This window comes from Columba livia, chromosome 16 (genome assembly GCF_036013475.1).
Source record: "Columba livia isolate bColLiv1 breed racing homer chromosome 16, bColLiv1.pat.W.v2, whole genome shotgun sequence".
Classification (NCBI taxonomy): domain Eukaryota; kingdom Metazoa; phylum Chordata; class Aves; order Columbiformes; family Columbidae; genus Columba; species Columba livia.
This window is the reverse complement of record NC_088617.1, coordinates 6,504,217-6,518,041: the sequence shown is the minus strand read 5'-3', so window position 1 is coordinate 6,518,041 and position 13,825 is coordinate 6,504,217. Positions and strand designations below refer to the sequence as shown.

At 41.1% G+C, this 13,825-nt stretch overlaps 1 protein-coding gene across 4 annotated transcripts in view; it reads right to left on the bottom strand.

Moving 5' to 3' along the window:
- Nucleotides 1-13,825, bottom strand: part of RTEL1 (regulator of telomere elongation helicase 1) — a 43,214-nt gene that overhangs the window by 13,918 nt on the left and 15,471 nt on the right. For all 4 annotated transcript variants that reach the window (XM_065032211.1, XM_065032212.1, XM_065032214.1 and 1 more), the window contains exons 17-27: nucleotides 12,739-12,871; nucleotides 12,476-12,589; nucleotides 10,690-10,730; nucleotides 9,544-9,629; nucleotides 8,710-8,787; nucleotides 7,893-7,970; nucleotides 6,375-6,518; nucleotides 5,457-5,572; nucleotides 4,542-4,665; nucleotides 3,351-3,504; nucleotides 1,654-1,811 (exon numbers count right to left, since the gene is read on the bottom strand). In XM_065032211.1, coding sequence (XP_064888283.1) covers nucleotides 1,654-1,811; nucleotides 3,351-3,504; nucleotides 4,542-4,665; nucleotides 5,457-5,572; nucleotides 6,375-6,518; nucleotides 7,893-7,970; nucleotides 8,710-8,787; nucleotides 9,544-9,629; nucleotides 10,690-10,730; nucleotides 12,476-12,589; nucleotides 12,739-12,871 — 1,226 coding nt within the window. The remainder of the gene's footprint in view (nucleotides 1-1,653; nucleotides 1,812-3,350; nucleotides 3,505-4,541; nucleotides 4,666-5,456; nucleotides 5,573-6,374; nucleotides 6,519-7,892; nucleotides 7,971-8,709; nucleotides 8,788-9,543; nucleotides 9,630-10,689; nucleotides 10,731-12,475; nucleotides 12,590-12,738; nucleotides 12,872-13,825) is intronic.

Sequence of the window (13,825 nt, the reverse complement as noted above, 5' to 3'; positions counted from 1 at the left end):
TGATACATGCACTAAGTCAGAAAAAAAGATCAAAAGCATCTTCTTATCCTAGACTATGTGAAGGCACCACCTTGAAGAGCAGGATCCAGAAGAAATAAGGCTTCTGAAAGACAGGTTTCCATAAGTCCTGTCTCACAATGAAAACTGATTGAGGGGAACTGCCAAATCATTCTTTAAATGGATTGGGAGATGATTTCTTTTGATTTTTTGAGACGACAAAGGCGACTTCTTTTTCACCGCAAGCAAATTGTGTCAGAATGACAGCACCTAAATTTCCATTACTCAGGGAACAAGGGTGCAATATAACCTTGATAAAAGAAAAAGCGGTAATACAGATATTATGACAGACTGTGAAGAAAGATATGAACACACACTAACCCCATTACCAGTCCAATGCTTATTAAAAATCAGCTGAGTATTGGACTCTGAGCAAACACAGGCTCCCTCGGAGACACTACAGGGCTCAGGACCACACTCCCAGACCTCTGGTACCAGAAAGCACCAGTTTAAGCACAGCACAGGATGATCCCCCAGCTCGCTGCAAGTCACAGGTGAGAAGTAATGCCAAATACAAACAGCAGACATGAGATGACTCACTGCTGAGCCGCTAGGATCATTAACTTAAATCTGACTTGAAATGCTGAAGACTGACAAGAGCAGTGCAGCTGTGTTAACAAGATGCTGTAGCTGAGTTTCCAAGGCCCTGGAGATGGGCCAGGCTTTCCAAAGAATAAGTTCTGGTGTCTGCGTTGTGGTGGCCCATGGGTGATGGAGCCAATTTCTCAATCAGCTGCACACAAGCTAAATATTCACTGTACTTATTCGTTCAAGTTCGTACATTTCCTCTGTGTTGTACACTCCATCCAGCTCCCTTAGGCCTCCGTAGATATTCCCCAGATAATTCTTACACCTCCACACTCTTCCTTCAGCAGTTTGCTCCTAAGCAAACTACCTGGGGATGTTGCAATGGCAGGAATTCCTGGAGTTCACACGCTTGGCATCAGCCAAATCAAGTAAAACATTCCTGCTGATGGCAGCCAGGTAAGGGAGCTCCCCCCAACAACTGCAAACAGGGGCTTTCAGAAAGCAAGAACAAAGCCTCATCACCAATGGATTAAAAATACCAATCCAAGCAGAAAGAAAACAAACAGCACAGAAGAAGCTTTGTTGATCTTAACGCCACAGCGGATTTTTGTTTCAGATAAAATATTCTGCAAGACTGCGATACTCATTCTCTGAGGCAAAGATTTTCATCTGAAAGCTCAATTTCTAATTCACAAACCCTCCCCCCTGCCTTTTTAAAATTCAACATCCGGTCACATACCAAGTGCTGACACAGATTCTCCCGCAGGAGGAACTGTGTCTCTACCAACCTCTTCTTGGAGAGCTCTTTGCTCTCCAGACAGTGTGGTTAACTTCTAGGAGTCTGTATGATCAGCACAAGTATGTATTGTTGGTCATCTACTTGAACGCAGCGAGGAAACTCGTCAACTAAGCTTAATTATGAGAACTTCCAGTGACTAGTGCCAATTACAGTGAGTTTTCCTTGAAAGAGGGTTGAACCGAGACTCTTACATCAACACCAAGCTCGTTTTGCTTTAGAGTCTGCAAGTTTTACCCATAGCAAGTATTTTGTTCCACCATTGCTGTTACCTTCTCCTCTCCTGACAAGTCACTCTCCTCCTTCTCTGCATCTTCGCTGCTCCTCTCGTTGCGCTCCAACGCGTCCAGGAGCCCAATACAACGTCGTCGAGGTGAGATCAGCTCTTGTTCATACTCCATGCACAGGCTGGGTGCTCCATCTCCATTTACTGGCATCACAGTGTAATACAGATGACAAATGAACATTTCACATCATCTTTTGCATTTTCTTTGACTTAGTAATACCTCAAAATCTTACATGGCAATCCACAAAGATGTGTTTGTTTATTTAATTTTCCACATCTGGCAAAACTGCACTTATGACTTAGCAAGAAGGCTGCACTCCAAAATTGCTCAAGCATTTGTCACCACAACCTGGAGGACTTCTCTCAAACTTTTCCTTCAGTGATGGTTTTATTTAACCTCAAAATGGCTTAGGATCAATGGAAAAAAGGTTTTGCTGCAACAGTTGTCTGTGTTTAACTACTTTAGCTTTATGGATTGCCCAAAAAAACGTATTCCTGTTTTTAAGAGATCCTGGCATGAAAGAGAATTTAGTATTTTTAAACAAAAGGAGCTTTTTTAAAGCCTACAGCTTTACAGTATCAATACTTTTAAGACACAGTCATCTTCAGGTCCCAAGAATACATATTCTCCCTCATCAGGATCCAGGCATACTTGGCTTTAAATAGAAGCTACTTCTCATAGACATTATCTTCAAAATCTATTTCCTCTATTTTGTTAAATGACTTCAGAGTCAGTTACTAGGAAAAGTCACTATTTGGAGCAGAATGGACGTATATTAAGCTATAAATTAAAAAGACAGTACGTGAAACTCTTTAGCCAAAACTATGATCACAGGTACAGTTTGATGTTACAGTTAATGCAACGCAAATGAAAATTTCTATCACAAGAGGCAACACAGGCTCTTCCCATCACCTCCAGTCACACATTCCAGCCCATCCTTGGAGATAGAGCTGCTGCTCACAGGGATGAAAGGTAAACTGGTTCCGCGAGCTCAGACTTGCTCTGCGGTTGCACAACAGATGGATTTGAATCAAGGGAAGAAGCATAAGCACATGGTTGGAAACAGGGAGAAAGAAGTGGCGGCCCAGGTAACCCCTTTCAATGACAACCTGCGCTCACACTGGCTTTGATGTACTGCGAAATCACCTTCACACTCAGTCACAGCTGCATTAGAACCACAGTTTTAGACACAACTTCATTGTTTTGTTCCAAAATAGCAAGCACTCCAGAGTGGAACGTTCTGAAACATCTGACATGAGAAATACTTTCTTCTTTGGCATCAGCTAACCACAAATTTTAAAATACTGTTTTCTTCCAAGGTCAGTGACCTGTTTTCTCATTCAGATTACTGTGTGAGAGTCATTAGTGCAACAGCATGGAAGGAGGACACATGAAAGTCAGTGCTAGTCAGAAAAAGACTTCCAGCTCTTATTTTTTAAGCTCTCTCTGATATTCCACCAAACTCCTGTTCTGCGGGACACCTCTTCAGGCCCCGTCTGCCTCTTCGCTCTGTAGTTGCAGCTCTGTTTTCAGATGTGGTGCTGTGTCCCTTCTGATCACACTTTCACACCTGTCTATGAGCTCTCCTCGCTTTCTCTCCCATTCCAGTTTCCAGTCCCTTGTTCCCACTTCTTTGATTCAGTTTAAAACAAAAAAGTAGATCTGTGAGGGTTCAGACCTACCTTTTCTTTTCCTCTTCAAACTGGGAACATGGTCATCCAAGTTTTTGGCTTTTTGCAGGGAGAGGATCTGCTCAGATGAAGTAGATGGCACCGGATCGCTTTTACTGCGGGAAGCAGCTGAACCAGCAGGGCACTGCGGCAGGGGTGGGGGCATCTGCAAGCAGTTCACAAAGTGTTACAGTAGGCAAAAGCTACTCTTCCATTTCACTACTTTTGCAACCAAAAACCCCAGCAACAACCCAAAGATATATACTTTCTCCCTAATAACCCTTGACAGCAAGATTGTTAAGTGTTCTGGATTTATGTGTTTTTGAAAAAAGGCTCAAATAACTAGGAAGTGACACAGATGAAGTGTAGTACACAGGCTCAGCACTAAGTGACCCGTGTTACAGGAAAAGGGTCATGATGCTGCTAAAGAACAACTGCTTCCTAACACTGTCCCTGCACCTCGGCTCCTTCTGACCAAGCACATTGTGCTGTGGTTCTTACTCCCATTTATTATCAGAAAAGATCATTAAGTCATCCAGTATCATCTACATGTAACTTATTATTTCAAACAACTTGTATTTGGCTAAAGCATCTTCCAGGAAGTCATCCAAGTCTGCATGTGAAATTTTGGTTTCCAGCCCATTTCTGGCTATGGACTTTCTCCAGTCAATTAGAAAGTCTTTTTACAATTTCACTTTTTAAATCAAAGAACTATTACTGAGAAAAAGAGTTCCTTAATGCTAAGAGAGAAGCCATACTAGTAAAGATGACCCAGAGATGAACTGTGATATTAACTGATGGATTTGTCTCACTCTTTTAATCAGTCAGCTTAGATTTAAATTTATGGGTTCGACTGATTCTTCCACACAAAAACCCTCTCCCTGAGGGTGAGGTAGGAAGCTTTTTGATGCTAACATCAGTTCCAGTATTTGCATGCCACCCAATGAAAGCTATGTTTATTTAGGAGGGACTGGAAGTTTTTTTTGTGATCTAACCAAATGAGTTGTGCAGCATGAGAAAACATCCTGTCTCAGCTCACTCTTGGAAAGAGATGAGCCACAGGCCCTTTCCCAAAAAGCTTCCAGTGCTTAGAAGTGACAAGTGAATCCATCACATCTCTCACCTAGCTCAATATTTCCAGTTTCCAACACTATCAAGAATTGTTTTGTTTGGGTTTTTTGTTTTGTTTTTAAAGACACTTACGATTTCTTGAGCAACACGGAAGAAGAGGGAGACGCTCCTGACAGCGTGCCCGAAGTTGTCATAAACGTTCACATACGGGCGAACCCAGGACGGCAGCTTGCTCCTCACATCACCAGTTGTGAACCTGCATGTGATTGGAAAAGGGGAGAGTTATTTGCCAGGTTGGCCTAAATGAACTGAACGCATGCTGGATCAGGGTCCGAAAGAACAAGGGAGAAGCAGCAAGACAACAAGACTGAAGCAGTGCAGTGACTATCGTGGGGCGATGTCTTCACTCAGGAGAAAAGGGCCTTGTTGATACCCTGTCCCACGTAATCAGCCAGTTCCTGTCTTTTGTCCACAAAATCTTTAACTGTGCGACAGCAGCACTGAACTGTGTCTTGCTCACTGGTCCCAGTCGAGTCTCAACATTGAAGACTATCAGTTAAACTACTGTTGCTTATTATATACATATTAACAGACAGCAGTACAATATAATATTAACATATTAATATAGTTTATGTTGTTTTGGCAATATAATCTTTCCTCATTTTCATCCTCCTCTCAAAAAGCTGCAGTGCTGGTGACTGCCTTCCCAAATGAGAAACAGAAAAAATGCAAAGCCAGAAGTTATTATCACATAACTTCCAGTTAGCATTACAAACATGAATTTAACAAATCAGCTTATTTTGCATTAATACCACTCATCTCCTCCTGCAGCTCCCAGACAGTATATTTTGGCAGCAGAAGGTAATAAACTAGTTGCTTTCTTAAAGTAGTGCAATTGTGATAGAACCTGTTATATCAAACTAATCACTTACAAACTGTAGCCTTCTACAAACAGTATTGTCCCCAGATTTATATACAAAATACCAGTGCCCATGTTGGAAGAGAAAGATGCTGATGTAGATTTATGTTCTAGACCGAAGGTTTCACCTGTGGTCACAGAGGAAGATGGCACCGTAGTCCTGGCGGTGCCGGATGACACGTCCGATGGCCTGATTGACAGCGCGGGACGCTTGCTGGCTGTACCACTCACGCCCAGACAAATACTGCAGTGGGGGGAGGAAGAATTAACATTATTTACCAGGTAGAATGTATTATCTGTGCTTGTACAGTCAAGTATCTCTTTCTAAATAAATGGAAAAAAAAAAGTATCAAACAATATCTACTAACAAATCTCTGAAAGCCCAGGAAAAGCAAATAGAGTTGATTCAAATGTCACACCTGACTTATGGTGCACAGAAAACTCAAGTATTAATAGTAATATTCAGCTTGAGGGGCTATTTGGTACATGATGCACTGACAGCCTTGGTACACAACAGACTCAACATATTAAGACCTAATGGCTTATCCTGCGGGACAATAAACTTAAATTTATAATGCCATTCTTATGTCTGAAGCAATAGAAAAAACAAACCCAAAGCCAAAGCAAAACAAAACACAAAAAACCAAAAACAAACACAGGCCCTACACCCCCAAACCATCACAACAAAAAACCCCAAAGCAGCCAGCATAGGGAATTCTTCTTGCTTGCCCTCTCCCTGGATGAAACAATTCCTTTAGAAAGACAGAGGGATAACACGCACACAAAGACTGGGACTGAAACTTTAATTATACCATTTTTTGAGCCAGTATTAGATTGAGACTATGCCACTGGAAATGGAATCTAAAATACTTAAATCATTAAAAAAATTAAAAAGTGACTGTATTTGTGACAAACTCCCATGATTTTTGTTATTCATGATCCCATGAGACAGGGAGGATAACAAAATCCAAAAGCCACAGAGAGAAGAGGGAGAAACGATGACGTGAACCTGCAAACAGTCCCCAGTGAGGAGCTGCCAGTGTTACCTGTGTGCCCGCCCCGCTGCTCCTCAGCTCGTCCAGGAACTGCATCTTCAGCACCACCCGGGGCTCCAGGCGCGGGGGGAACGGCAGCCCCGTGATGATGACACCTCGGCCGTTCACGTCGGCAAAGTCCAGCCCTTCGCTGGCCTGGAGAGACAGCGGCTTGCATTCTCAACAGGATTTGAAGTGACATTTCAGAGCAATTCAACAGTTATCGGCTTTTTTTCTCCATTAAATTAAATCCCTAGCCAAGTGTACTTTATGAATATGTTATGTATAGTTTCAACTAGATTTTTTGCTGTTATTACCAGGACTTTAAACTTTGCTTTTTCCCTGGGGACCCTGGACAAAGCCTGCTTCAGCCTACACCACTAATGCAGGTATATTATTCCCAGATAAGCAGAACAGCTGTATTCACATGTCAGTCAATACCTCCAGTTAAAATAAACTAAACTAAAAAACACAACAACAATAAAAAACCATCACCACACAAACCTGACCTTCACAGCCTCAAAACAGGAAAGAAAATTCCGGTGAACTTTTAAAGACATTCCCAGCCTAAATACAACTACTAAAAGAACAAGAGGGACAAAATCTCCTCTTTATAAATAGGGCGGTATTTTTAGGTTTCTTTCAGGAAACAGAGAACACAACTTGCTAGAACCTACTGCCAGTGTAAAAGCTGAGGACCAACCTGGGAGGGAATACTGAAGCGATGGCTTGGAAAAAAGGTACTTTTAGATCTTCTGACAACACAGCTCTTTCGGTTTATCTTAAACATTTCAAATTTTGCAGTCATACTATTAACTCTGTGACTACAACAAACTAAACATCCTCCAACTGTGTGTTACTGCAAAGCACCATCTCTCCACAGACTCTGTTCTGCCCAGGGTAACACAATATTTAGGAAGGATGGGCACATTTGGTCCCACCCAACAAGAGCTGCATTTTTCTTCATTGATCTAACAGCCTCTTTGGAGATTGGGACTGAAGGTTCCAAGAAGTGGAATCTTCTCTTGGTGGGCAGTAACCAGCAACAAAAGGCTCCAAGAGCAATCAGGATTTTGCAAATATTTCCACCAATACCATAAATCAATTTTTCAGCACTGGAAAATGTCAATGACAGGCCAAAGGACATGAAGTGAATCTAAATTCTTTGAAGCTGAGCAGCATTTTTGGGTTTCAATGGGGTTGTTCTAACACGTTTGATTACAAATGCTTCTTTTATTTCTCCAAAACGGTTGTTCTCATTGAATGGGTTTTCGATGAGCAGCCAACAGGAAATATAAGTATGATGTTCATCTCCTTTAAAAGACTCCAAGGTGGATAAAAGTAGGAATGAGGCATATATGAACTTGGCCTAATTTTGAAAAGGTTTCACAGCACACTAAGTTCCTTGGGTTTTTTTCCCCACATATAATTACAGTAACGTAACAGAAATTTACTGAGATCTAGAATGATTTGTTTTTCCATCAACTATATAATCTGATCTCAGATGAAACAAATTCGCGGTTGCATTACCTTCCCTCGGCATACTGCCAAAAACGCAGCTCCGTTGGACTTCGGACAGACAACTTTATCATAGTAGGCATCCATTACCTAAACATAAACTAGTTTAAGCAAGAGCAGGAATGGTATCATCCTTTGCATACACATAAATAAAAACCTGTACTAGCTAAGCTTTACTTGTACACCAAGGTCTAAATGTGATTCATTTGGCTCAGTATAATTTTCTTTACTTTTACTCACTGCAAACGTAAGAAGCCATCTGCTTAGGAAATTGCCCACGTTACTGTGGACTCTAGAATGTATCTAGGTAAGCATAAAGGTTAAAGTCAGATACTTCTGATGAGAATGTAAAACACGGTCTGCCCTGTGCTTCTGCAGATCCTTGGTTAAAATAGGCAAACCAGGAAAGTAATTCAAGAACATTATTTACTCGAAGAAGCAAACAGAGCAGCTCTAAATAAACGAGCTGACACTGCACAATTCCTTAACACCCAAAGCAGGACAAGCTGGGAGGAAATGCTGTGCAGAACATTAAAAGCTGCTGACTGCTGAAGTGACAGTTTCCACCACCTCAGTTACCCAGTACATAAGTACATCAACTGCTGTTAAATCACCGGAATTCAAATGAAGACTTTACCCTGCAGAACTAGCCAAGGAAGCATAGGAAGGATGCGTAAAAGAACTATAATTCAAAGAAGCTCTAAGAGAGTCTTAATTTTATCCTAGGATAAAGTTTGGATATTTTACACGCAAACACATTTTAGAGATGGTATTTAAACATCAACACAGTTTCTGAACATGTTATAGGTAGGTAATACAAATAATCAACCTCTGCAAAGCTTCCTTTGTTCCTGGGTTCCACAAACATCGGCTTTACTTCCTCTATTCTTCTAGCAAAATCATGCTCCTGTGAAACATGATAATGAACGTATCAGAAACGGTGATGTCAAATGAAGTGCCCACAAGAACAGAAACGCTCAGGAGTGGCGAGCACAGACTTCCCCAGCACAGCCTGATCCTCTCTTGCCAAACAGAGGAAACGGAAGCAGAAACACACGGTTCTGACACCACTTACGGCAGTTCCTTACAGTTGGTGCATCTCAGATATTATACAGATGACAGATTTGCTTTTTTTTCTTTCCAACCTCCAAGTTCCCAACATCCACCTCCCAGAGACCTGCTCCACAGTCCCACCTCTGTCCCTGCACCCACTTTGAAGGAAGAAGAGCATTTCAAACAGAATTGTTCTAACAAGTCTCACCAGCGACATTCAAGTCATGAGCACAGAGGTTACAGAAGTTACAGCTGCAACAGTTTCAAATTAAAAATAAGAGAAATGCTCATATGGGGATTTTTTTGCCTAAAAACTGAAACACTCAGACCAACTGTAATTTGGAGGTTTAATGTAGAGAACTCTGGTGAAATCAAGTAACTCTGAGAGGAGACCAGACGAGATAATCAGATTCTTTTGGATTTGGTTTCTACAACGCTGGATTCCAGCATATTGTGAACAAAATAAAAGAAGCCTGACCTGGGTTTTTACTTTTCAGATTTTATAATGTACTTATTAACAATTTTCAATAAGCGTGATTAGATAGCCCAAGTACAAACTGTCTGACATGTGTAACCAAACCATCTAGTAAAGGCAGAGCAAGTAATGTACCCTCCAATACTCCAGGCTCTTATCCATGACGGGATACGATGGGAAGAACACCAAGAGTCCGTGCGGTACAACCCGCACCAGGTTACCTGCAATGAGATAAGTGTGTAGCTGAGGGCATTTCATCCTGGGCTGGAGCACACAGGATGCAGAGGAAAAATAAACTAACAGCATGGGATCCTTCCCAAAGCTTTTCTGCTTTCTTGACATTAATGTTTGTACATTAGAAGCTGTTTCATTTTTTTAGATCATTTCATAAGCTTGTCATCAAGGTAAAAGCTTTAATACAGATGCCTAACTAGCTTTCCAAAGTGTGGTGTTAACAGGATGAAAGATTGAGATACGCCAAACACTACAGATGAAACAGATAAATCATCTGCTGTATGTTCCCCCTCCATCCACTGCAGTCTGAACATCCAAATCAATAGACGAGGTACCGCAAGGTTGCTTTGCAGAGTTTTCCAGCCAAATAGTATTTACTTTAGTGAAAAAAAACAACATTAATCTGGTATTTTGTGAAAGTATTCTCTTAATTTCACCTTTTAGGCCAAGCTGAACACCGCAGAGCACTCTCCTCCATTTCCTTCAAACCATTCTAGATTTAATAGAATCCTTTCAATCGCATCTCAGCCAAGCTACATAAATGCTTTTTTATTCTGTCCTCATGTGTTAAAGTTTTACAGTTCTATTATATTTGTAAAACATTACTAAAACAATAAATGCTGATGTAAGGCAGGATTGACACAATGCCTTTAACAATATAACAAGAAATTGCATTAACTGCTTGTGATCCTTAATTGCTCTGCAAGTGATGCTTTGCTGCACCATCTCTGTGCACTGATTTTCTAGTCTGCATCACTCTGACAGTGTTTAGGAACCACATTTTTCACTCAAACACAAACACCTGTTAATAAAAGTGAAGTCCTAACTTGGAAATACTAAACCGAGGACTCAAACTCTTTTTCACACACAATTACAGGAGCAGCTGCCTGAGCAAACAGAAGCATCCAAATCCAGACAGCATTTGGATATGCAATGCAATCCTTTACCTTTCTTTGTCTCATTATATCTTCTTTAGTATGTCCTCCTTCTAGATTCCTAAAAATCCTGTGCAACAACCCATTTCTGAAATCCACACACTTCACTTACCAATTGTTTTCCCCAGAGAAGATAAATAATCCCCAGAAAACCTACAAAGAAGAAAAACCAAGTAACATCACTGGATTTCCTTTTCTGTTTTTCCTCTGATACTCATCTCAAATAGCGTGTCCATACCCCCCAGTGCTCTCCTTCCTGTGACATGTGCCCTGGCCAAGGACACAAAATTAGTAATAGCTTGACTACACGTTACTATTAAATTCTTCTTATTAGCACTGAGGATGATTTAAGCTTTAATATTATCAAAATGTAACAAGAGGAAGCGGGCAGCCATCCGAGTTTCATGATTAATACCAGCAATTCAAAGGTGACAGTTCTGCCAGAAAAACCCGCAGGTACTGTCAAGCCTGACTAACATTACAACCATTCAGAATAATTATTGATGAACTAGGTGTGGTGAGGCTGCAGGGGCAAAAAGGGTGAATTTGGTTACTATGGTTATTATTTACATGTGGCATCAGCCAAGTAAATCACTTTTGCTTCAACTGAAAAAGTACTGCTCTACATGAACGGTACTTATCCATTTCTTCCAGCCCTCACTGAAAAGCCACCTGATCTCTTGTGCCTTTATGTTTCTTTATAGTGCTCTGCCCTTTTCCATACACTGTTTTCCAAGGAAACTTATACATGCATGGAAAACCAAAAAAGAACGTACTTATAAGAGCTACAAATACCCCTATCACCACAGAGACATTGTCAAAACACAGACACTGTGAATTCCCCTGTTCAAGAAAAACAGGTATTCTAGGCCTTAGGGGGTGGAATCCCCAGCATTCCTCCTTCGAAAGACAGTGCAACAAAACACTCCGAAACAGGACACTAAGCTTTTAAAGTGAAAAATACAGTCTGAGGGGTTTCCAGACTGTTGCTTCTCTGTAAAAATCAGTTACAACTGCTGAGTCCCTTTCCAGTTCCGTGGAGTATCTGGCATTTCTCCCTTTTTTCAGTAAAAGCTGTTTGAGATTTTTTTTTAATTTATTTTTTCTGTGTTGCTAAAAAGAATAACTCTGGCGTGCAGCAGGCTCAACTAGAAAATTCTCTGCTTGAGGTTTGTCTATGCAGTTGAAATTGCAATAGATTTAAGAATGTGATTACACAAAAATGTGTACGCTACCAGAAGAAAAGTTCAATGGAAGAACACGTGTATCGCACACCAGTAACTGCTCCTCATTTCAAAATACTAGAGAACTACTACACCCCTAACCACAGCACCAACGTGCTGCTGCTCTCCAGTAACTTCAGAGAACTGGCAAGCACGGAACCTTCTGCCATGTGCTCAAAGCAAACTGCCTTTGCAAATTGTATACAGAGATGCCAATGACACACAGTATTTTGCACAATGGAAATCAATCTACAGTGAAATCAAGTTGCGGCCTTCCTTGCTGGCAATATAGATGCACTGTCTACTCTGAAGAACAGACATAGGCAAAATGATGAAAGCTCAGAGAAAAGCAAGAAAAATGATGATGAAAAGCTTGACAAACGGATGTATTTTCCTTAAGCAGGCAATGCAGAAGTGAAAGACAGGCCAGTCACGGTGACAAGCTTTAAACATAAAAATAGTTGTTGCAAAGACAAGTTGTGTTTCAAAACAATTAAGTCTTCAGCAAAGACATTTCGGATGGGGCTCTGTGTCAATGAGGGTGGGCTGCTCCCTAAGGGACGGGGAGCTGGTACCTGAGCGTGATATGAGGGTGCAGGGCAGGGGTCTGCAAGCAGAACCCAAAACGTCAGAACACAAAACTTCAAAGGAGAATTCCACATGGAAGTTCATTACCTTCTTTCATAGGTAGAAGTAAGCACAGTTCCATCAGGTCCCTTAGGAATGATCCCAACCCAGAGCTGGTGTTTATCAATAACATGAGGATTCTCCAAGGAAACAGGAAAAGGGCTGAAGAAACACACAAGATCCCATTCATTACAGGATTCTCTACTGGCTACCAGTCCAGAACACTCAGAAATCCTGAGGCAAAATCTAAAATCACAAGAACAGATTGTGATTTTTCAGTGACAGTTCTGTTCACACATGCAGGCACTTACATCTGCATCTCCATTGTAAACGATGAGAGTGGGGAGAGAGTCCCACTAGTCAGGATAATCGTCCTGACTCCCTGTCGAACAAGCTCGTGCATGCTGTACCCAGGGCTGAAACACCAGTAGCTCAAGGTCTTTCCTGTATCAAACAAAGAGAAAACACTAAGAAGCGAGTCTGCAAGTGGAAATATTAGAATATGATGAGCATATAGCAAATTGCATCTGAACTGCTGAAAGTAAACCAGGCAGCATCTGAAGGTAAAAATCCAGATGTATGGCATGTTCTGCTTTGGTCCTCCCTACATTTAATTACTATGCCCATTCAAAATATAGTTTAAATAGTCATTACCCCCTCACACCTTAATTATAATTTTAATCAAGAGATGGTTATAGAAAAGACAGAGCATCAGATCTTTTTGTCATCAAGTAACAGGCAGATTGAGCAGATAAAACTACTCAGGCTTCATCCACAGATTCACTTCCTCCTGTCAAGGACAACTGGAGGGGGAAGCATGGCAGAGCTACAGAACGTTGGCATAAACAACAAATAACTGAAGTTACTATAAAAATATCTCCACCCCTGCTCTTGCTTGGAAAGATAAGACTCCCTTTTCCATCAGGAATTGCCAACGGCTTTTCATCTAAACTTTCCATTTTTCCCACAATCAACTGCCAAACCTTCCAACTCCTGCTCAGCTCTCTTGGAGGATGTGGATATACGACGTGTGACACTGAAAACTTGGCATAGTGTGAATGACCAACAGAAAGGACATAAAGAAAAAAGGATAAGTCACACTAGCATGTATTTCATTCATTGCTCAGCTTACAGCTTTATCATCTTGAAATCTCAACACATCTTTTCAGAGACAAAGGCAAAAGGGATGAAACAATCGTCTACGCCAAGAACAAGAGCAGCCATATGAAACATCAGTTTGTTTCCGTTTCTGCTTTGCATGATTAGTTTCAATTTAAAAAATAGCATCCACATATCATGTACATGTCTTTTGAATGTACACATTCCATTCAAAGACTGTATTTCCAAAAAGGAGCTGACGGTTTCAGGAAATCCCCAGTAAGATGTGCCCAGTGAGTC